Here is a 24,782-nt window from a genome sequence, read left to right on the forward strand (position 1 = left end):
TGCTTGTAAGTAAGCAAGCACTTAACTCCAAATGCATCTACAGGTCAACAGAGGCTGCTTAGGCAGAGCTGGCAAGTAAACGTTGGGGATCACTGCAGATGAGGGGGTAGCGCTGGAGAGTGTCTAAAGCCAACATGAGGCTTGTTACTTGCAGTCGTAACAGCGTTTACTGCAAGGGTAGTCCTAAACTGACACACCATGAAGATAGGCTTGAGACAAACCTTCTGGTTTACTTTTGAATACGCAGGGATATCGTTAACCTGCTGGCTAACGTACTGTTAGAAGCAGGACTCTTCTACAGTGCTTGTGGAAGGAAGAAAAAGCTGCAATTTCTGTAAAATTCAGCTCTGTTTTCCTACTGCTAGTATATCCTTTCCTTCTTGGTCCGTGTATTAGATTTATAATTTGCCAGAATACTCAAGCATTATTATTGAGTTAGCAAAAAGCCACGCTGATTTTTTTAAGATCAATTTTTATTGTAAAGCCATCTTTTATTTAGAATATAAAATCAACTTAGCCTATAACACATTAAGTATAACTTGGAAAAAGCAAAAGAAAGAAGCATTTCACACAAATGTACAAATTAGAGAATTAAAACAGTTCTGTTTCTTCAATTTCTGTGCTAGGAGAGATGGATAACGTATTATTTTTAATTGTGAACCCATGAAAAGAAACTTGATCAAAATTTCACAGGGATAAAATATTTTACAGGTGGGAACTCCATGGTATTTTGGTAATGAAGGTCTTGGCCACCAAATCTTAAGGCATATTTTATACAACTGATAACTGAGAATGTGCACAGTTATTTAGTGTACGTTAACTTATGCAAGTATTCTATTTTCCACTGAATACTGTTAAATCCTATACATAGGATAAAATATTTAAATGCAAGCAGTAAGGAAAAAATGTATCACTATGGACTACCCAGGTCAGCATCAACGATGGTGTGAGACAGTTAACAGAGTTCTCATTCCTACAGCGTAGGAACACCATTTATGTATTCCACCCGATGATCTCATACATCAGTGCCCTCAAATGCCTGGCTTCATATGTAACTGTATTTTTCCCACTGTGCATCCTCTCCTCTTCAAGTGGTTGTTCTATAACAGCTGGGATATTTCTTCCATACAGTTCACAATGCTCCAAAAACTGGATGCACCCTTGAGTGACGCTGTCACGCAGCATTATCATGTGCTTGGACATGTTCTCCAGCAAGGACAGGAAACATCTTTTGGCATAATACCATGTATCGGTGCCTAATTTTTTGTTATATGGCTCTAGGCTTTTAATGACCCTTGAAATGCCAAAGTCATAGTTTCCCTTTGCACAGTAAAGGGTACCAATGACTAGATTGACAATGCAGAGATGGTAGATCTTTTTATCAGGATCATCATAGGACAACTGCTCTTCCTCTTTCTCAATCTTTCTCATCAGTTCCTCTGCCTCTTCATTCTGGCTTGTCATGATGTAGGAAACACAGAGATTAGCTAACACAATGGCACTGACTTGGAGAATGTTATCGTAGTGCTTTTTAACTATTGGTTCATAGAAGCCAATAGCTTCTTTATACTTGTTTTCTTGCATGAAGAGCACATGAGCCACGTTGAGCTTCCAAACCTCATGTTCGTTACAGAACTCCACTGATTTGCGGAAGATCTTTTCTACCATTGCATAGTTCTCCATGTCCCAGTAGATCTTTGCCTGGGCCATCAAGACAGGCACGTATTTCTCCAGAGTCTCATCATATTCATTAACTGCCTTTTTTATGGCTTCATCGTCCCGATTTTGCCTAGCTTCCTGTACCTGTTTTGTGAGTTTTCTCAGCTGCTCTGTCAGCATCCCTGCTGAATCATCTAGCTTGTGGAAAGCCTCCTCGGGGGCAGTCTGACAAGTTATAATGGCATCCAGGAAGTTGTACAGATAAGGTGTGAGCAGTTTGTAGGTCAAGTGAGCGTTCTCTGCCAACACATCAGCGGCCAGGTCATAGTACTGGTGCTTGCAATACAGCAGCAGCAAGTTTCCGAACGTTTCCGGTGGGCAGGGGTTCTGCAGCAGGAGAAACTGCAGTTTCTCGAACCCTTCCGAGGGCTGGCTGTCCATGTTCATCAGCGCCTGGTTGTGCAGCGTGACCGGGTCCAGCTCCTCCTCGGCCCTCGGCGGCATGTCTGTAAGCGCCTCCTGGGCCGCCTCCAGGTTGTGCAGCTGGTACTCGATGGCGGCCTTGAGGTTGAAGGCCTCCACTAGGGCCGTGCGGTGCAGCAGCAGCGTGTTGCCCACGCTGCGGACGTCGATGCCCTCCGTGGTCATGCCCACGCTGAGCTCGGGGTGCTGGTGGATGCCGCGCTCGATGATATCCGAGATGTGCTTGAGGGCGGGGGCGTACTGCTTGGCGGCGTAGGAGCACAGCGCCATGTTGTAGGACAGCTCGGGGCAGTACCCCAGCACCTGCATGGCGCCGGCGAACTTGCCGCAGGCCTCCTCGTGCCGGCCCTGCCGGTACAGCAGGCAGCCCAGGTTGACCTCGGCGTCGGGCAGCTCGGAGGGGTCCTCGGCGGCGCCGGCGCCGCCCTCCGCCGCGGCGGCCAGCGCCTCCTCCACCAGGCTCTTGGCGGCGGGCAGGTCGCCCTGGGCGTAGCGCGCGGCGGCCTGGAGGCGCAGGGCGCGGCCCTGGAAGGCGGGCACGTCCAGGAGCGGCGCGGCGGCGCGCAGCGCCTCGCCGTGCAGCCCGGCGCGCTGCAGCGCCTGCGCCTGGTACAGCCGGTACGCGTCGAGCTCGGGGTGCAGCGCCGCCAGCTGCTCGTAGCACTCGGCCGCCGCCGCGAACTCCTGCAGCTGGTAGTAGCAGTAGCCCAGCAGCGAGAGGCCGCCCCGCGAGCGGCCGCTCCGCTGCAGCTCGCCGCTCAGCAGCGCCGCCGCCTCGCCCAGCCGCCCGGCGCGGATCAGCCCGTAGGTGACGGCCGTGTACTCGCCGTCCGCCGCCGCCACGGCCGCCGCCGCCATGGCCGCGCCGCCGCCGCCGCCCTGGCAACGGCCGCCGCCGCCGGCGCCTCCCCGCGCGCCGGCGCGGGCCGCGCCGCGGGGCACGCTGGGGGCTGCAGTCCGCCGCGCGCGCGCGCGCGCGGGGCGCCGGGGAGCGGAGGCGGCGGGCGGCGCCGCGGGGCACGCTGGGGGCTGCAGTCCGCCGCGCGCGCGCGCGCCGCCTCGGCAGGGCGGGGCTCGCGCAGTGGCCGTTGGTGCGAGCGCAGCGGCCGTTGCTCCCCCCTCGCGCGGCCGCCGTGAGGCCGCCATGAGGCGCCGGGAGCGGAGGCGTTGGCGGAATGGTACTGTAAGTATCACTTACAGTAAGTGGTACTGTAAAAGAAAGCCCTAGGCTAAATGCATAGGCCTGGAGGAGAGGAGTTGCAAATATTTTATTGACATCTTGTGCTTTTTGAACACAAAACAGTTCCTTTATCACGATCCAAAGTTTGAAAAGCCTGATGAGAGATGTTTGTATCCTAGGAGAGTACAGCAGCTTTCCTAGAGCTCTAATAGTAAAACATATATTTTAGTGCTTTTCTAAAATTGCTAATTTCAACAATGTAATTGCTCTTTGGAGGGCTTTTATGGTTTGAGGTTGTTTTTTGCCCCAAAGTATTCTGCTGAATAATACTACATTCTAAAGATCCAATATCAGGGGTTCGCACTAATCTATATAATTTCTGAAGATATAACACTGGCCAGATTCTAATTATTCTAAAATAATGTATATAGTGTATCTAGTGAAGCTAGGCTTGTTCCCGGGAATGAATGCTGCAAGGTCGTATTTCAGAAATTATATGTGAGCTCAGTTGCATGTGCTTTCCTAGCTTGTCTGTGTGAATCAGTAATCAATAAATACAGTTCTGATTCAACAATATTGTTCTAATGAAAAAAAAAGTAAATCACAGGGAGCCTTTAAAGTAGCTTTTTTTTAGTGAGACTAATAAAACCAAGTTGTTGATTTCAAAAACATGCTTAAAAACTGAATCAGCATTGTTTGATCTACTAAAGCAAAATAATGAGGATAATGGTCTTAAAATGCAAAAAGGAAATTGATGCACAAGTCTTAAACTGTGCATTTTGAAAGCTTGTAGGCTTAACTTGCATAAGAAAATATACACACTTTGTCTCTGCATGTGTCAGTTTCCCATACGCAAAGACTGAAAGCTTATAATGATGTTCCACACACAACTGTAAGATGCAGTGTCCAGCCTGCTCATAAATTGGTAATTAAATACAAGATAATCCAGGAAAGAAAAGGTAACAAGCAACATTTGATACCTATTCTAATACTGTCACATTTAAGTCATTAAAACCTCTGGAGTCTCTTTATTTCAGCTGATTTATAACTTGGGTTTCATTGTTTGATTCAAAACAATTCATATAATTTTATTATTAAAATCTTCAGTTTCTTTGATAAAGCCAATGTAGTTTTCTTGCTCCACTCTTTTCTGCCCAGAGCATTCTAAGCGGTGGAAGTGTCTGTTATGTTTTGCATAACCTCAAAATAATCTTATTCTAAAATCTCACTCACTATACAAAATGTAACTAACTAAAATTGTCTTTGTTTTATGAAGGGAAAATAAATACTTAGCCTGTAGACTGAAACACTGTCCTATGTTTCATTAGGATTAGTCTAAATTTTACAAATTAGATTAGGCACTGCTGGTTGCAGTCTTCAAAAACAGTCTGTGAGCACTAGTATTGGCTTTGCTGATAACTGCTGGCATGTTATGAAATCGAAGTGCACTAAATGTAGGAGCAATTAGCAAGGTCACCAGTGCAGAAAATGCAGCCACCATACCAAGGGCACCTTTTGATGAATACCTGAGCTAAAATGAAACATACTAATCTACTCTCTGGTTATTTTCTTTAGGGCACAAAACAGTAATACTAACAACCTTCTCAGCAAGACCCCCTTCGTCCTGCGAAGGAGTAGGAGCCAGCTACGACAGAGCTAATTGGGAGTTAAGTGTCTAATTGCCACGAGTGTCCACGTTTGACTGTTACGAGCTACTGCTGCCTAACCTTGTAAGTGTGTACATTTCTGCTCTGGAGCACGAACAAAAGCTTGTCAAGATGTATGCACCCATCCATGTCTGGGCAAAGTTCTGCAGTCTTGCCTGAGTCCCAGGCAGGTCCCAGCCTGGGAGAGGCAAAATGACTGGGCCTTTTTAGGGCAGATCTCTGTCTTATTTTACTACTAGAATTATGGCCAAAGACTCCTCTTAGAAGTCTTGTTCTTAAACAGGGGGAGAAACCCTTCTTCAGTCTGATTCAGAGGAGAGCCTTGTCCCAGTCTCCTGTGGCCTTAATTAGGATGTGGTTTTCTTGGCAAGTCACAATCTTGCATCCCAGGAGAGAGCTTTAACCAAAGGCCTGTGAGAATGGCACATGTGAGCCCCTCTCCAGCCCTTGGGCTGAAGTTGTTCTGCATTATATAAATGACCAAAGCAGAACAGGCCAAACAGAAATCAGTTCTGTAACTAGGGGGAGTTTGCCATCCTCGCTAGGAACACGTATGCAGTTCCTTAAAGTGGGGAAGCTTCAACAGGAGGGCTTGGGACAAGCCTACCCTTGCAACTCCCAAAAGGCCACACATTAAAGTGCAACCATAGTTCAAAAGCTTGCTCCAGATTGAGTGAGATTTGAACACAAGTCTTCCCCCTGTTCGCCCTAGGCAATGCGCTTATGTGCTTGTTTAGGTAAGAGGTCTCAAAGGTGAGAATCCTGAGTGCAGTTACTGTGTGGCCTGAACTATCTTGGAGGGCTCAGATGAAGCTTAGTTCTCCTCAGCATCTTCCGCTGATAAAGTGAGGGTAGCTGGCTGGCTTTTTTGAGGCCTCTTGGCCTGCAGCCCATAGTACAGGAAACCAGATCAGATTCAGGTTGCATCTAGAATAAAAGGTGCAGTAGGGCACCTAGGGGGGAGAAAAAAAAAAAAAAAAAAGATATTGCAACTAGCTCAAAGCACCTTCAGGGAAGATGTAGGCCACTAAGGTCCTGTGGATGTTTCATGCGCTCACCACATCTTAGCACTGGGATTGTAAATATTAAGAGTCCTTATTCTAGGCAAAATTTCCACTAACTGCAGAAGCAAGTAAGTAAGGATGCTTCTGTTGCTCAGATGTAACAGCATACTGGACACCTTCAGAGAAAGGCCAAGCAGGGCTTTATTAGCACCTAGGTAACAGTGGATTTTCTGTCCTACTCTCTACATGTCCTCTAATTTGTCCTCTCCTGTTACGTTCTTGTATTTTATAGACAATTGCAGAAATAAGCTGGTATCAATGGATTTTGATGTCTGCTTGTGCAGTGGTCAGGAAAATAAGTAAAAGATGGAGAATTCAGACTTAATAATTTATACAGAAATCTCTCACATGCCCATCTCTTTTGGAATACTTTGACAAAACTGACTGAAATACTAGAAAAGTGTTTCAGTATCAGAAGAAAATGATGAAAAGCAGATACACTCTCTATATATCAAGCTCATAAACACTAACTAAAAATTGCTTCCCACCATCTTAAATATGAGAAACTTGAAATAGATGGTTCTTTACTATACCATGTGATTCCATTCAAAGAACCTTTTCTCTTAAAAATGCAAGTCTTTTGCTGATTCCTAAACTGAGCACTGAGAAGATTTTAGTATATTCTGAGATCTTTTTCCCCCGAGACTGAGGTATATCACTCTCAGAGATCGGATTTCGTTCTGAGATATACTTCCATGACTCAACTGATTTCAGTAAGATTGCTTCATTTTGCCTATGAACAATCTGATAAAGATCTAACTAAGCAGTCTTTATTTTTTTCCTTCTGATGGAGGAACAGAACCATAACATTAGTCAGCACTTTCAGAATTTTGACCCCCCAAAAGGAAAGATACCTAAAGACAGGAGAAATAGATGGAGGCAATTACAAACAGTCATTTGATTGATGGTTGACATTGTTAGAGCTTCAACTGTATGTCAGGTTGCAGTGATGCTGAATTCCCATCTCTGCCGGTGGGCGTTGCTATGGGCAACAGTGCGCTGAAGCCAATAAAAAGGAAAGGAAATGAGGGGAAACTCAACCTTGGGGAAAGCTGTAGGGTATGCACTATAAATTATGTTATACTTAGCAGTATGCAATATCAAAATTCAGGAAAGCTCTGTGTACCTTCCAGCAGTACTTTGTCAATCCCTAGTATCCATTTCTCCCATAAAGTACATATTGCATGTTTTATATGGCTTGCGGCTTACTATCCTGCATCTATATTTATTCGGGGAAGAAGAAGGTGGTAAAATAATAGCAGAAACATTTCTGTTTGGTGCATGTCTTCATTGCTGTGTAGCCTGAATTTCTGCTCCTTCTCTGCTGCTCTCTAATAGAGAAAATGATGCGTTCAGTTGTGTACTAACAGATTTTCTTACAATGGTACTGTAATTTCCAGCAGTTCTCCTATCCACATGACTAGTACCACAGAGGATTTTGTTTTATCTTTTCTTTTTTCTGTAAGAAATGATCAGCAGATTTGTTTTTATTTGACAGACAGATGTAGTCAGCTTTTCAAAGGTGCTCACAACTTGCTTTCCTTAGATTTGTAAATTGAAAATGTCTTTTTATCACCTCGTCACTTGGGGCAGGTTCTGATTTCAATTATGTTGGTGCCAGGTCAAAGTAGTTCCACTGAAGTAAATGGAGTGAGTTGGGTGCTGGTGTAAAACAGAACTGACTTTAGCTCTAATTTCTTGTGCGACTTTTACCCACTGCCAGACGATCCTATCTTTAAAATTGCGTTTTTCATAGAGTACGAAAGCTTTTTTTTCCCCCTTTATGAATGGGAACTACTAAGCGTTGCAGCATGAGTCCTCTTGTATCTGATCATGCAGCAGCGAAAGCACCCTCAAATCAGAGATCACAGTTTTGCTGTGCTAGTGAACTCTGCACTAATGGAAAGAAAGCAACTTTCACATAACACTGGTGTCATCACACAGAACTAGACACATTTGGTTTTGTGGCCTGTCGTGTTTGATTAAACTTTTATGACGTCTCTACCACAGACATCTACATGTGTGCCTTGACTAGTACTCTGCTAGCTCTAACAACATTGTCTTAAATTGTACTGAAAGAACAGCAAGAGGAGTAAGAGGTAGTCAGTCCAGTGTGATGGTATTCTTTCCCTTTACCATTTCCAAAATGTTCGTTTCAATTGGAAATTCTACCAGAAAGGCATATCCGTGGTAAACTTCAATGTAATGTAAACCTGAAGCACAAGGCAACAGATTTCATTTTTTATTTTTATTTTATTTTCATTAAGGTTCATTAATCTTTTCCTCAGGGGACACTGTAACTTTAAAAAAAAGAATGCATTAAAGGAGTATATTTAAAAGATTCCCCCCCCCAAATTATCATGCAATATTTTGCCTTTATACAAATTTCCCCTTGCAGGGAAATTTACTGCATTGTTAATATGAATTTCTCAGGAAAGCAGGGACAGGTTGGTATTTTTAAAGATAATAAAGTTTGATTTTAAATGTAGCAAAGGTAGGCAATTCTAAAGGCCCTTATCAATCACTAAGAAGCTTTGTTGTAAAAAAATACTTCTTTGGAATACAAAGCAGGCTTTTTGGAACATTCAAGCATAAAAGAAGAAGGAAAAGTGAGAGAGGAACATTGCAAAAGCAGGCATAATTGATTCATAACATGTACTAAAGAGATGCAAAACAACAATGTAATTACATACTACTCCTTTCCTGCAGCTCTTGCATATGAATTGACCATCTTGCATCCCAGTTCTGCTCTGTATTATTAATTTTATTAAGCCGTAAGTTCTTATATTTCAGGCTGTTGTCAGCTTTGTGTGATTTTTACAGCAGTGGCTGAAATGTAGTGGAGCTGAATGAATGCTTCTTGTGCTAAGTCTTCCATGTCGCTCCAGATACCGGCACGGTCTCACAGCAGGCTTTTCTTTCAGACCCGCTAAGCTTCCAAGTAAAAGCAAACTACTGCTATCAAGATAATATCCAATTAATTAAGCATGTCTGTGAAAGCTTTTTTTTTTTCCTTTCCTTTCCTTTCCTTTCCTTTTTTTTTTTAATGGTGTGCCTAAGCATACACAAGTCTTTCAGACAGCTCTTATCATAAACCAACGCTGACATTTGCAGGCTTAATTTATGTCTTCAAGAGACACAGTAAAGCTAGAAGAAAAGGAGGACGAGGATGCAGCCTGAGAAGGAAGTCTTTTCAGGTGTAGCTCCTTCCATTTACCTCTGTTCACTGCCACAGAGTCCAGCATGGGCTTCAGTTTCACATTCAGCTTCACTAGACACTGGAAGACGATAAAAAAAAAATTAAAAGAGGGAGAGAAAATATTGACAACATTTCTACTTTTCTGATTCACAGTCTAGAGAGTAACAGAGTAAACAGAGTCTAGTCTGTAGAGCACACTGTGACCCCACAGTCCCTCCCTGGCTGTGCATTCCTGTGTAGGTGAGGCTTTTGGTTTTTGCTGGCATCTCTTTATCTCATACTCATCTGATCTGAGGGTTGAGGCTTTAAGGCACTAAAAATTGCAAAAAGGGCTTCAAATAGTTTAGCTTTCTCTTGATCTTTGTTGATGGTCCTTACTTCTGAGGCGTCCCCACAAATGCCTGAGGCAATCTGGTTGCTGGTGTCTATGAGCAGGAGGTCCACCAGGTGGATGGCAAGTTGGACAAAACTGAAATAAGCCTCAGATTCTCTCATGTACTAGATTCTTATTTCCTACTATAAATGAGTAAACCACAACAGTACTAAGCTGCTAGAGCATCCATTGCTGTGTGCTTTAAATAAAGAAAAAATTGTTCTTTTAAATGTCACTGAAATTATCTCTTTTCTACATATCCAATCCAAAGCCCGAAAAATGAATGAGAATCATCTGTTTTCACTAGGCTCTGAATCAGCCCTGAAGTGATGATAATCATCACATACCTTGCTAGAAGTTTATTTTACCTTCTTCTTTAATATCAAATGCTTATGGGGAGGACCACAATTGCTTCATATACTTTTATCTCTACATTAAAAAAAGACAGCACCTCCTAACACTAATACAGAGATGTGAGGAAAGGGTGAATCAGTTACCTCCAAAGCAGTCATGTAATGTGCTCAGTTTTGGGACAAAGGGTTGTATGATTCTTTTACAGAGTTTTTCATTAGTAAGAAGTGGATTCTGTTGAAAGTTGTGTTTCTGACAGTATGGGACATTATTTGTCATTTAAAAAAAAAGGTTGGTGCAGTGAAAAAAATAAAAGAATGATAGAGAAGACAACAAAAGTTTGCTTAAAATTGCTGAAAACTGGAAGAAAAAGAGAAGAGAAGAAGGTATCTTTGCAGTTGATCTTTTTTATATTTTGCTTTAAATAGCACAGTTAACAGCAACCACTTTAAATGGCCCCAGAAGTCAGACACCACTAAAGAACTGGATTTTTTTATAACTAGCCTGCAAGCTATGGGAGCTTGGTTAGCTACTGAAGTAAGTCTTGGTAGATTTTTAATTGAGCTATTATATGGTAATTAAGGGTTAATGGCCTGATTTTAAGATGTGCTGAAAACTTGCAGTTTCAGTTGACTTCAGTAGGAAATATGAAATGCTCAGCACTTCTAAAAATCATGCCATAACTACCCTATTTGTGTGGAACTTGAAGCAAATCCACTTCAAATTATTTCTTTAGAATATGGCATGGACTGAGCAGATAATAATGCACCTTTGGGCCATGGGTAAGAGGCAGAGCTTATTGTGGTCTCTGCCACATACAGTATTGCTTGATGGTGACATTTCATTCCTATGCTTAAATGGAATTGGAAATACATTGTTTTTATCACCATACCTCAGAGCTGCCTATTTTTAGCTCTTTATTTCAGATTATCATGTATTTCCAAATCTCGTTTGGCCTCCTCCAAAAAGAGGGACAGTAACCCATTATAAATACCTGTGTGAAAAGTTTGCTGCTGAGGCTCACTAGCACCTGCACTACTGCTCCCAGCTTGGTCTTGATTTAGCAAATCAGATATTCAGACCTTTACAGCAATTCATCATATACTTTCTGTGGAAAGTGAAGGGCCCTGTCAGAGTGATGCCAGCATCCATCCACGGACAGTTAAAGCTGCTGTTTTTTCTTAAATCTTCAAAATGTTTTCATCAGATGTTTTCCCAATATTTAAAAACATTTTTCCACTTAAAAAGTATTTTCCCTGTGTTTAAAAATCAGGGTATTTCAAACATCTCTAAGCCCAAAGAGGGCATTCTGCCCTCTGACCTCGTCAGTCCCAGGATCTGTAAGCATTAAATTCTTTATGTTTTGTTCCTACCATAAATGATATTCTAGCAACCTGCATCTGCCTACAGGCAGTGTAAAGAAGGAGGAGCTCATTGGGACACCTGACTTGGTTTTAGTGTGGTTGGTCAACTCTAGGCTATATCTGTGTCTTTTCTGTGACATTTTGTTGCAAAACTTGCCACAAGACCAGGGTGTTTTCAGTTCTAGTACCAGGGTGGCACGGCCCAGCGCTGTGCCGCTGCAGACCAAGGTGTATGCCGTGCTCTTCTGGTAGCAGAAACCCCTCTTCCCTCTGTTTCTGCCCCTGCTGCAGAGGCCAAGGGGTGCTGGGAGGACTGTGTGCACTCAAAATACTCAGATTTGCATTAGCTGCAAACTTGGACTTGAGGTTCAGGTGGATTAGGAACAGATTCAGCAAGCATTCTGCACAGTTTTACTTTTGTTTCAAGTTATTCAGCATTATTTTATGAGCTGTAAACACACTTTAAAATCCAAAAGCAAATGTATAGATTTCCTGTAAAAGTAGTATGCATATAACAGAGTCTAATAATGCACATGTAACAGAGGTTACCAGTTAAATAACAAGAATAAAGTTACTTAATAAACTCCTCGTTGGTTAATTAATACCATTAAACACTGATAAAATAAATAAAAAGGAGTGTTTAAAAAAGAATAAAACATATCTTTGATTTTCAATTTTACTACAGCACAAGCAATTAATTCTATTGAATACTTACTTACAAAATATATAGTATAATTTTAAGAAACTTTATCTTGTTATGCTTTAATTTAGATTAGGAATACTTGACAGTGCAGATTTTGCACTTGGTCTATTAAATGTCTTTATTCAGACATTGATTTGATGTTTAAACCGCTGCTTACGTATTTAGTATCTTTTTGCTTTGGGACTCCTTCATTCTGATCTGGTCTTTTAATTAAACCTACTACTATAATTCCTATGGAAATTAGCTTTTATTTTATTTTTTCAGCTACTAAAGCATTTCACTAGGACTTTTCCAATAGAAAGTACACCGATTATTTTATTTCTACTTGAGATGTAATTAAAAACTCATTTGATTACTATATTTCTGGCTGTTTTAATTATTAAACTCCTGTAATCAATTTCTTTTATGAAGCTTCAGGGAAATTATCTCAAAAGCAACACATTTCTCTCCCTTCTGGCAGGTTCTTGACCATTTACTGAATTACGTTCATAACACTCGTTTCTGATCTGAATTAAACCAATTTATTTTTAAAGCTATTTAAGTTTATTTGGCTGTAGCCTAGTCAAGGTTCTCTACCTCTTGGCTGCACTTTTTATTTCTGTTTTATTGCATGAGAATCCCTTGATAATACTGTTTCTTCATGCTACTGTTTTTTGATGCATGCATCACAGGAACTCCTTTGCTAGCGATTTGTCTAGTTTCGTATCTGGGTTCTTGAGGCCCAATTTATTTTTTGCTTCAGTGGGAAAAGGATTGGTCTTCAAGAGCTATCTGACAGGAGATGCCACCAAATAATCTTATAGCTCCAGAAATGCCTTGTTTTATCATGTCCCTCCTTTGCATTGCAGGAGCGCTTGCTCTCTAGCTTGCCATGTCCTCATGGATGCATTAGGACAGGCAGCGCTTAGGGAGTTTCCGTTCCCTGCTTCAAGCCTCAGCCTTGGGACCTGGATGCCTGTACGTAGTTCTTGTGCTGCAATGCAATTGCCTTGTCACAAAGCAATAGGCGTAAGATTGGTAACTTTTGCGATTTTATCCTGTTTAGTGTAAAAGCAGTTCTGAATCACAGATTGTTAAAGCATGCTATGAGAGTAGTTGTGCTGCTGGCTGCGCATTCCAGCGTTAGGAAAAGCCAGATAAGTTTGCAGTTCCCTTCTGCGTCTATGTATTACAGACCTCAAAAAGTGACTGAGCTGTTCCTCAGAAATTTACTGTATAGCACAGACTTTTCCTACCTCTGTTAACAATTTTAAGTACCTTTTGTCACTACGTACTGCTCTGCCTATGATATGTTGTTACAAAGTGTATCTCCTCTCTCCCATAAGCTCCTCCTGCACAAAATGAGGTTCAGGGGGCCTTCAGCACTACCATGATGATACCTGGGAGAGGGGCATGGCTGCTTGAGGGAAGAGCTCCAAAGGGAGAGAGCATGAGATATTCAGAGGAAGCTATTTATGGGGGTGGCTGAAGGGGAGAACGGCTTTTCTTGGCAGGTAAAACAAAGAGAATGCAGTAAAAGCAGAAATAGCAGAAAAATCCTTTTGCGGGGGGATGACGGGTAGCAGCAGACATTTGTTATTAGATCTTCTCACTGCTGGATAGAAGGGCAGCAAGGGGGTGTGGGGGCAGAGGACTCATCTGCTACCTCAGCTTTGGTGCTGGGAAGGGATGTTACTGGAAACATCCAAGATGCAGCACGATGTGGCCAGAGTCAAAACTGCTACAACAAATACAACATTTTGTTGTATTCTAATATCAAATCCTTTCAAAGGGGGGCATGGCACTTCCTAACCCACAAATGTGGGACCACAAGGGGCTTTTTTTGCTTGTTTTGAGTTTTTTTTTTGGAGGTTCTCATCCAAATGTTGACCAGCTCTGACCTTGCTTAAGTTATGAGCTTTGACAAGATTACAGCTCGTGGAAGTATGGTTGTGGGTCTAATATTTGTAAAGTGAGTTTATGGAATAAGACCGTATAAATTCAGTTTTATTACTGAGCACATATCAAAAAGTTATAGGTCACAGTGTTCACTCTTCTTTGGAACCCAGTGGTTTCTAATGAATCACTTTTATTATGTAGGCAGTTTCTGAGTTGAAAGGGAGGACTAGTGACCGGGAAGCTGTAAGGATAAATTGAGTCCTGGTGTAAGCATATGAAGCATTGCTGAAGTCAAGAGAGTTGTGACCAGTTACAGCAAAGCTGAATTGGACGCTTGAGTTTTGCTGAAGTGGCTTTCATGAGAGAATACATAGGCCAGAGGTGAGTCATCTGTTTTAAAGTCCTTGAACTCCAGATTAGTTCAGATAAACTGGAACCTATATTGTGCTCATCCACAGACTTGATCTCCATAATAAAAATACTTGATTAAAGATGTTTTGAAAAACTAAAATAATTTCTATGCATATGCCCATATACTGGAAACAAAAAGATCACTAAAATTCTATCTTCAGTAGACCCTCTACAGAAGATAGAAGGGTTAACTTCTGTGAACCTATGGCTGTGTATGTGCCCCACTGATTAAGGCTCTATTTAATCATTACTTTCCTGAAAAAATTACCATATTTGGGAGAGGCTGAGGTAATTTTAAAACAACACCACCACGAAAGCAGTCTCCTCACACTTGATGGAGTCTGTTATTTTTTTCTAGAGCTTATTGAGAAGTCCAGATAGTCAAGTACACAATGCATCAGTGCATTGTTTTTGCATTTCAGCCATAGAAATTTTTCTGGTGTTTAAAGAAATAACTAGATGAAATTAATAGCACTAACTTCCCTGATAGGAAAGATGAGTTTCTGGTTTATCTTCTATAGAAATTGTTAGCAGTGCAGAAGGGAGCTAATTGTGATTGGAAACAGATGTAATACAGCAAGTGGTCAGCTCTTCTGGTATGAGTTAGTGTCATGTTTTCTTTCTGGTGATGGTATACTAGCAAGAATAATGTTGCACTCCTTTGTAACTAACATACATAATATGGATGGATGAGTCATAAAATAAGGTTCTGCACTGGTAAAATATGTCCTATACTTCAGGTAGGAAAATATGTACAGAGGTCCTGGTAACGAAGTGTGCTCTGACTATCATCTCACCATGTTTTTGCTGTCAGAGGGAAAGAACGCTACTGAAGGATGGACACTTGCTGAAGTAGCTGACATGTTGCTATAGTTGCTAGACAAACAATTAACCTATCTGTTCATTATAACTGCACTGAATGGAGGTTTTCTCCACAAGAGGAGAAGAGCTATTGTTTCATGAGCAACGTCTTATTTGGCTCTACTGTTTATGGTTTTGATTCTATATCTAAGGTTTGCGCAAAAGACAGAACATTTCTACCCCTTTTCCTTTCAACATTTTAACCAAGCAGCCGATCAATGTCTTCTGCCCTGTTATTAAATGGATTTTGAAAAACTCTTCAAACCATATCTGTCTCATATCCTTATTTAGTTCTTTGAATCTGCCCTCAGCTGGGAATTCTGCAGGCAACTGTGATTCTGTTGTGTTAAACACTTACTTGAAGTGTTTCATCCATCATCATTTCTAGTCCTTTTCTGATACAATGTAGTTTGTACTTTGTCTTTCTTGAAAACTGAATGGCTGTTAAATTATCCATTTATCTTCTTTCAGATTTGCTGTACAATTTGAGTTCCCTCTATTGGCCGTCTCTTCTACCTTATCTGCCAACTTTTCAGTCTGCTTCCTCAGATCTTTATATGCATTTCCATACATAACTGCATGTCTTCTGCAATACATTGGGCAAATAATTCTAAGTAAAACAGCAACAGAAATTGCAGTATTACGGATTAATGACTTTTTTCTCATAGATCGTGGTGAAAACCTTTAATGAAGCCTAGCTTCATTGAAGTCGATGACAAATGTTGCTTCTTTTTCCTATATTTTTAAAAATATCTTGGTTGCTGATAGTCTTTTCAGTTGAGAACTGTATGGCTTTCCTTTCTGGCATTAGATGACCAATTGAGAAATTGAAAACGTACTCTCATTTGAAGGGATAAATGTTTCTGCTGTCTCTTCTAAGCAATTTGAGAAACATATGAATTCCTGAAATTGTCCATAGTAATACAATGTCCCATGAATAATCTCATCAAATTATGAAAGTCTTAACAACATTTTCTGTTAACTCCGATGCCAAAAAGCCCTCACTGCTGTTAAGAAACAACAACAACAACAAAAAATGCCAGGATCATTGTGCCCCTCATAAAAACAAAACAAAGCAAAAAAAAACATAGGTGACTCAAAAATCCCTGCTCTGAAACCTCCTAAATCATCCATATTACACTGTGAAATGGTGACTGACTTGGAGAGAAACTGCAACTGTATTACTCTTCTTCACCTCTTCTCTCCATTAATATAAAACTAGCAGGAAAAACACACTCTTAATGATGCAAAGTAACAAAAAAACCCAGTCTGATGATGTCTATTCAATCCCTGGAAGCTGGAAAATAGTAATAGCATATGAATTTTCTAAAAGTTCAAGAAAATTAATTCTGGGTTGTCTTGTTTAGGTTCATCATTAGTAGAAAACTGGCAAGGAAACAGTAGTGCTGAACCTAGCTGAGTTCCTGTTTCAAGGCCACAGAGATCCTTCTGCAGTGCTAAAATCTCCTTTCCCAGGGACAAACATGATCCTTAGCTACCAACTCCCCCCAGCCCAATCATTTGACATAATTTACCTGATTAAGTTTCTTCTGCAGTAAATTTCTTACAAATACAGCAGAATATGCTGCACCTGCTCTTCCTTGTAAAGTATGAGTAAACTTTCCCTTGAGATTTCACCAGAAAGTGAAACTAATTTAATCTGCCAATTTCTGTACAGCCTGAGCATATCACATACAGCATTCTGACGCTATCTGCCTTACTAATCTTTGCCAGCCAAGCATTCCAGAAGAACAGATACATCATCTTTTGCTGTCTCTGTCCAAGTCAAATGTCAGAAATAAGTGCTGCCAAAAACGTGCATCTTTATAGTATTCTTTAGGATCTGTTGAAAGTTATCCTCTTCTTCCTATAAAGTTTGTATGAATGGGAATTGCACAGACCTGATTGAATTGCTTCCCATGAACATGTTTTCTTTATAGCTTAGTCTTTTTTTTTCTCATTTGTTTGTTTAAAACACTTCTTAACAACTTATGAACACATTTTAGTGAATATTTGTAAAAGTTGTTCATGGTGAAAAACTTGCTACCTAATGCTATCCCTGCCCTGTAACTAGGTGGAAACTTTTAAAAAGGAACAGCAGTACCCTGACTTTTGTACAAACAGATGCAGTTGTGGGTTGAATGAAGGGTACAATCAGCCATTTCAAAAATGTTCATACAGGTAAGCTCTTCCCTATTAAACCATTTTAAAAATTCTTTAGTTAGAATTATAGAGCACAGCTCTCCTACCTTCTTAAGTGTTACTGGAGTTTAAGCTTTTGGCACAAATCGCTGCATGTGCATACACACTTCCAATTCAGGCTTCAAAGTCAACTCTTGTACAGGAAAAACTAAAGCACAGTCAGTCATGATTGTTGGATTTCTGTCCGTTTTCCCTGCACTCTGCAGAAACTCTACCACTTGCAATACCTTGTGTCTTAATGTATGCTTCCAAGCAGAATAGATGCTTTTGCAGCTACATTGTTATAGGAGCATTATTCTGAAGATGAATGTAATTACAAGGCTAGACATTATCTTCTGCAGGAAGACAGGCATCTAAGAGCACTTAGAGTTGTAGAGCAAGTAACTATTTCCTTCTGAGCATGTCAAGCAACGTCATAAAGAAGGACTTTTACTGTCTCTCCACAGAAAGTCTAAAAAATGTAAAGTACTTGCTGAAATAAACATAAATGTTTCTACTCTTCCCAAATTCCTCCTAGATTCTTGGAGAGAATAATGCATATTCACTTCTGTATATTCTATGTCTGAAGCTCTTAATACCCAAGAAAATCTTGAATAGCACTAAAAATAGCACTAAAATGGAGCAGTTCAATGAAGCACCAAGGTAGAGGTGAGCAGGGCAACCTCAGGCACATATAAGTCGTGAGCTTCTTTATCTCCCACAAAGACATCTCCCTTAAATTTAAATAGCTGCTGTCATTGTCACTGACTACCTGACTATGTATTTATCTGGCCAGAAGCAGAGTGCATGGCCTTTGGCCCTGCTATTCATGGTGCTACTGTCTCTGGTTAACAATGCTGTGAACAGAGCTTGGCTTCTTTTACCATCTTTTGTTTGAAGTGAATCACTAAAGCTTTGATGTTGTTTGTGAGAAAACTAATGATAGAGTAAGATCTGCACTTTCCCACTCTGTCTGCTCCCCACAGAGAAATCTAATCTGAGTTGGTGGAAATCTGTGACTGGTTTTGTTTTAGGTACGTATAGATCACAGAGTCCAGGATTGGAATCTGATGGTGTTAAAACTCTAGCCTCAGTTTACTGCAGCTTCAGAGAAATGATTTGTGTTAATGATCCAAATTCTGCTTATGTTTCTGTTACACAAACCTATGTGTCTAATAGGTACAGAATACTTTATCTGTATGGTGAATGCAGCTGTTAGTTTAGCCATAATGTTTTATTTTCAGTGGGATGTTTTAGACCTCCTGCTTCAGTTGCATGTGTTCCCCCTTTATTAGAGTGCTCTAGCTAGAAAAGGGGGATGATAATTTCACATTGAAGTGATATGAGTACATTTTAAATGGTCTACAGTTCCAAAAAATATATTTTCCATATAAATGATTATTCTAATAGACTTGTTTCTCATCTCTACTGATGAACACTTTCCTTGCTGTCATTTTTGAACGAAGAGCAAATGTTATGCAGTAAAGCGTAACTAAAGCCCTTAACTAAAATTAGAGCTTCAGAGTAAATGGATGGCTGTTCTGCTACTCAGGGCAAAACTCCACTGTCACATAAAAATACTCCGATCAGTGATCACTACAGTAACAAAAAAGTAAATTCAATAAAATTATAATGTCCCAAGTGTAATAAAAAGCAATGAACAAAAAATTGGAAAGCTTTTATCTTCACAATCCTTTAATATATCGTGTGAAGGAAACAGATTTTATTACTAAGGTATTTTGAAATTGGAGATGGCTTCATTCCCACATGGAACAGTGTATGTGGGGCAGATCAAGGGAGCAGAGCCATGGCTTACCTTGTGACAAGAGTAGAGTCAGGCTTAGATAGTGCCCCTTCACTAGCAAACACAAAAAGGTTTGGATTTAAACACTTAGATATGGGAAATATAGGTGTGGGTGAGTGTGTGTATAATGTCCTCAATTCTTATTATGTATCTATACTCAGCTCCAAATGTAATCTTAGCTCATATAGCATATTATTTCTATCTTTGACCTTCTTCAGGGTTTGACTTTCCCTGTCCCCAAGGGACAGTGAAACAGGATTGCTGAAAGACAAATCTGGAGGATTTGCTAGTCACTTGTAAACCTTCTCACAAAAAAGAGGAGACCAAATAAAGAAACAGGTGAGCATTTCAAGATATACATCTCCCTGATAAAGGAGACTTGATCATATTGGGGCAAAAAAAACATGCACGTCAAAGAGGCTTGTCATAAGCTGCTCTGAGGAAAGGCAGAGGGGAGACCAAATACTTGAGGAGCAGGCAGAGCCAAAGCTCCCAGATGTCTGATCAGATCCTAGAGAATGTCACAGAGTACGTTGAGGCAAGAAATGCCATATGTGTGTGGCATTTTTTAATCTGGATCTGTATCTCTTTTGTGCAAGCAACAATTCTTTCTTTGCAGAAAGCGCTGCAAAGTCTGTAAGTGTTTTAACTATCAAGCATTCTTCATGAGCTAAGCTGTGGCCCAGAGTGCCCACAAGCTTGAACTCTGGAGAAGGTATGTGATGGTGTGGTCAGTGGCACTCATGCGGTGGCTGGAAGTCAGTGGTCGCTCCTAGAAGTCTGGGCTCTAAATTTCCATCTGTACTGGAAGTTGTACATTAGAAATCTGCAGGTGCCAAGAATAGCCTGCTCTTGGGACTGCCTCGAACAAATAAAACCTTGTCACCTATCCTGATGAACTGCTGAAGAGGGAATTCTGCTACAGCTGTGACATCTTCTGCATTTACATTCACTTTTTGGTCTGCTTTCTGTGAAACATGAGTTGCACAGTTATATAGTAATAACGTATATGCCATTAGTCACCCTGATGTGCTAGTTTTACTGCTTTTCTGGTTAAAGCCAAACTTCTGACTTTAATGGGAGTTGCCAGCATTCACTGACTGCTGGGACCATCTCTGTCATGTGGGTGTCATGTAGAATGAGGCAGAGTGTAAGGTCCTGCTGCAGCAGCTGGGTTGGTATGGGTGCACATGTTCCCCCACAGAGTTCCCTTCAGGGCTTTCCACACAGGCATCTGCCCGCACGGATTCAGGACTTCTAATTCCTAAAATAGAAATAACTATATGCAAAAGCCTTGATTGTGTTTTCTGTAGTTTAATGTTGTCATTTTGATAGCAAAATGACTGTCAAGTGTTTATGTCAAACATATGGTTTTTATAAGCACTATCTATTGAGCTGTATAGGCACCGCTAAGATTTTACTAATTTGTCAGCTGCCATTCTGCCTCTTTATATTGCATGTGTAATGATGTAACCCATTCTATCCCCACATGCAGTCTGTACAACATGTTATAGAGGCTAGAATTCTAAAGAATGTATTCAGAAAGAAAAAAAATTCAAGACTTAGCTGTAGTTGTAGTGTATTTAGCCAGCCCTAAGCAGAGCATTTACAATGCCTGAATACACACTGATGTGATATGTGTATTGAGGTTTGATTAAGCCAGATATGAAAATTAAAACTTGGCTTCATATTCAAGAGAGCATCTCACGCAGTGTGATACTGTGACATCAAGTTTTCTGTTTACCCCTAAGGCTGGTGCTGCAATGACTTAGGGGTTTGATAGTGTCTATTTTAAGCTGTTGAGCAGCAGGCTAATAGCTGCACAGCATGATCCAAAGACAGCAGAAAGCAGGGAAATCAGATGTGAATATATTCCCCAGAGATCTCCTGCTAAGATGGAGCTAACTAACCAAAGCTTTAGGGCTCAGATCTAGTCTTTCATGCAGAGGATGGCCTGATTATCAGCTCTTCTTGCTTTATCGTACTTTTTGGATTACAGATACTATTACAAATCATGAATTCCGATATAATATGCATTCTAATGTAACTGTTATATTGAGAGTAAGATTGCTTTTAAAGAGTTTTATTCCAAGATCAGTTCCTATGGTCACGTTGGTAGTTTAAAAAAATGTAAGTGTCTATGGGTCTTCTGTGCTTACTTTATCTTAATTGTCCAAAAGCCATAGATTTACAGTTTATTTCATCATTACAAAGACTGACCTGACCTAAGGAAGGGAATAAGAATATTGGCAAAGCTGTAGCCCGCTTGCTGTTAACACCAATGCATGTTATCATGTCACACAACAGGAGCTGTCTTTGCTGCTGGGCAGTCCCTTCATTACTACCACAGCTGCAGTGTTAGATGCCACAGGGTACAGAGGGCAAGGGAAACCTACCATCCTTCTTATCTCAGTTGCTGTTGGTGACACATCTGGTCTATAAAAAACAACTGCTAATCCTTTTTATCTGTGTGTGCCAGGAAGCTACATTCACACACGTTTTCAATAGTAAAACGTGAAGAGGGGAGCTGGTACCTGTTGCCTGACGTTTGGCTTTGTATTCCGTGGAGATGTGTGGCAGTTTGGGCGCAGCGGTAAAAGGGAGAACATTCTTGCAATTCCCCAGAAACGCCTAGTGAGAACATCTGTACGTTTTCTCAAATACTAAAGTGGCAGTCTTTAGTGGCATAAGGCTGTACATGTGGTTTCAGTGAGTAGGAGGAATACCGGCTCACACAGTTACTGATAAATAGAAAATAACATTAGAGAATCTTAACTATTGTCCTGCCTGCATACCTCTGCTTTGTATACAGGTAAGAGAGAAAAAGTTAAAATGGTGGAGCGTATGTTACATGAGTCAAGTTCTGAAGCTAGTTTAATCCAAAATAGAGAAACATTATCCTGGTCGTTCACAGCCCTGGTACTTAAGGACTTATAATTTATTCCAAGAACCTAAACAAGCACAAAGGCTGAACCACAAATCTTTGTCACTGACCTTAAAGCCTTGGCCTACAGTGCCCCTTAGCAGTTTGGGAAGAAGTCATAGAACATCCTAGAACATCCCACTGGCCCTACTCAGTAGCACAGTCCACATCTTGCTAAAATCAGAATCAGTTTGCCTCAAACATAATAAACTGTTGCCTTAAGAGCTTTTAGAGCTTAAAGAGAAGTTGTATTTACAGATTTTACCATCTTCAGGGAATCTGAAAATTTCTGCATAGAATTCAGACTTTTGGTAAAGTCAAAGACAGGTAAGAGCTCAAAGAGCCTCTAAGGCCGCACTGTAAGCTAACTCTTTTTCCCTAGAGAGGAAAGAACAATCCTCTCCTGACTCAATATGGGCAGTAAGTAAAAATTACCTCATACAAAGGCATGCAGATGCTATCAATCCATTCCAGCTGCAGCCTGGGTAGTTCATCTTTCCTGTTCCGATCAAAAATGGCCTGAATTGAGAAGGGAACAAAACTGTCATGCTTTATTACACCAGAGTATTTTACAGACACATCATCCAGCACTTTAGAGCTATGATCAAATTCTCACAAACAGAACACTTTGTAAACCATAATCAATCTTTGCAGAAGTGTTCTTACTGCTTCGTCTAGCATGAAAAATAAACTGTTTATTTTCAATCCTGTTTTGAAATTTGTAGGCTGAATGTATTTAAATTTTATAATTCTGAAATGTAAAGTAGATACCTTTGAGTAGAAATTTCCCTTTTTTTTTTTTTTGCACAGGGTTTTCCATATCAGCAAAATGAATAGTGAAGGATCTGGGCTAGCTCCCTCCCTCACAATTACAGACCCTTTTTGCAGAACCAGCCATGTCTGTGAAACCAAAAGTGGGGAACCAACAGTCCAATCTTGGGAGTAGTTACCAGTTTGTTCCTCTGCAGGAACAAACTCAGCTTAATTCATTGCCTGATGGCCACTCCTGAGAAGAGAGTTACAGAGGCCAAAGTTGATGTTTCACAGGGCAGTGCAGCCACTCTTAAAGGAGATGGAAAAAAAAAGTCATGAAGAGTGTGAACGTGAGTTTCCTCCATAATCTTAGATTACTTGGGTCCATCAGCTTTCCTTCTACAGGATCTTAGTCTTCCTTTACTGGCTCACTCACACCACTCGCCTAATGTCTCTTTTTACTGTGAATATGCTAAGTTTTTACCCTTCCTGTGTTTTCCTATGGTAAGTTTGTTCTTATTCTGGGCCTATCTCCATTAGGTTTGATAACTTACTTTTCTCAAACATCTCTATCTTCCAGAAATTCAATTACATTATGTTGAATGTCTGGTTGAATTCATATCGTTGTAGCCTGCTGTATAGGTATCCCAGTGTATTAAAATAAGACATAGAGATAAGATTCAATGACTAAATCATCTTAAAAAGAGAATCTGGGGTAGGAATTTGGAAAATTCTATGTTTCATCATGAAACCATTTGAAAACTCCTGTACTTTTCAGACCTTTTAAGCACAGTGTGAGAAAAAAAATCCCCCAGTTATCAGAAAAAATATCACATTATTTTACTGACAACTCTCTTCTCTATCTTAGCTAACTACAAGCAATAGCTATTTACGTGACTTTGTCATAGGGGTATGTCACAAAATACATCAGCAACTGATCTTGTTTAAAAATTCCTCCTTATTAATATGGTGAAATTCCGCACATGATTTTTATCCTTAGATGTCGGATGTTAGAACTGATAAATTTTGTTTTTAATTACTGGTCTAATCTCCAATGTAAAACACTTCACATGTCACTTAACTGGACTCTTGGAAACTGAAGGGCCAAACAGGGAGAAAAAAATCCTCCATTTATATTGCTTCAAAGCATGCCAAACATAGGCCCCAAATGATTGTATTCCTTGGTGTAAACTGAAGAGCCCAAAGGAGGAGTGAGAGGGCTCCTTTGATGGAGAAAGTGCTTAAGATACAATACAATAGCAATACGTTCTTCTTCCCCACCTATCTAGGCTGTTGGATGCAGATTTTCAAAAGATGTGGGGAACCCGGCAGAAAGCTCTGGCTTTGGTCTTTCTCTGCACTTCTACCAAGTCCACAGTATGACTAAAATGTAAGCTGTAATAGCACACTTCAAATAATTCACAAGATTTCTAGACCAGGGCCATTTGCATTGGAAATCATTGCTACTTGAAGACAGTAACATTAATGTACATGCTGAAAAAAATTACTTGTATGTTTTATTAGCACGAGGAACACACTTTTTAACTTTTATCTACATGGTAGGAAAGGCACACATTATGAGGAAAGGAAATTGCAGTTACTCAGGGCTAGAACTGGTCCCAGAATTGTTAGTGCTGTGACTGATTGATTATTGTGCTACTGGATTTTAGCTACTCTTTTACTGAGAAGATGTATGCATGGAACAACCACACAGAAATCCATTAATTTCCCAAGCTATGATAGTGTACGAGTGGAAAGCCATTTATTGTAATTGAGTCTTGTTTACTTCAAACTGATTAACTTTTTTGACTTCATTGTATCTCCACAGGGAGTATGCTCATGTGCAAATACTACCAACGTGAGAACCAGTCTGAACCAATGGGACATATTTTTAGAAGCATAAACATATTTGTCAATGGCTTGTAAGT

General features: G+C 40.6%; 2 protein-coding genes and 1 long non-coding RNA gene across 8 annotated transcripts in view; 1 reads left to right on the plus strand and 2 right to left on the minus strand.

Moving 5' to 3' along the window:
• Positions 1-489: 489 nt before the first annotated feature.
• On the minus strand, positions 490-3,000 carry LOC134142138 (intraflagellar transport protein 70B-like). Its single transcript, XM_062578918.1, has one exon. The coding sequence runs from the start codon at positions 2,998-3,000 to the stop codon at positions 994-996; it is 2,007 nt and encodes a 668-aa protein (XP_062434902.1). The 3' UTR covers positions 490-993.
• A 238-nt stretch (positions 3,001-3,238) lies between these two features.
• LOC134141772 (uncharacterized) overlaps positions 3,239-24,782 on the plus strand; it is a 71,701-nt gene continuing 50,157 nt past the window's right edge. For 5 of the 6 annotated variants that reach the window (XR_009958718.1, XR_009958717.1, XR_009958715.1 and 2 more), the window contains exons 1-3: positions 3,239-3,325; positions 4,898-5,052; positions 24,683-24,776. This is a non-coding gene — a long non-coding RNA (uncharacterized LOC134141772). Of the gene's footprint in view, positions 3,326-4,897; positions 5,053-19,396; positions 19,518-24,682; positions 24,777-24,782 lie in introns of all 6 variants that reach the window. The other variant, XR_009958719.1, reaches the window with a different exon arrangement.
• The window catches only part of PDE11A (phosphodiesterase 11A), a 135,347-nt gene continuing 118,891 nt past the window's right edge, over positions 8,327-24,782 (minus strand). The window contains exons 19-20 of the mRNA XM_062578158.1: positions 22,537-22,620; positions 8,327-9,331 (exon numbers count right to left, since the gene is read on the minus strand). Of these exons, the coding sequence (XP_062434142.1) occupies positions 9,170-9,331; positions 22,537-22,620 (246 nt within the window). The 3' untranslated portion in view covers positions 8,327-9,169. The remainder of the gene's footprint in view (positions 9,332-22,536; positions 22,621-24,782) is intronic.

Source organism: Rhea pennata, chromosome 6 (genome assembly GCF_028389875.1).
Source record: "Rhea pennata isolate bPtePen1 chromosome 6, bPtePen1.pri, whole genome shotgun sequence".
NCBI lineage: Eukaryota > Metazoa > Chordata > Aves > Rheiformes > Rheidae > Rhea > Rhea pennata.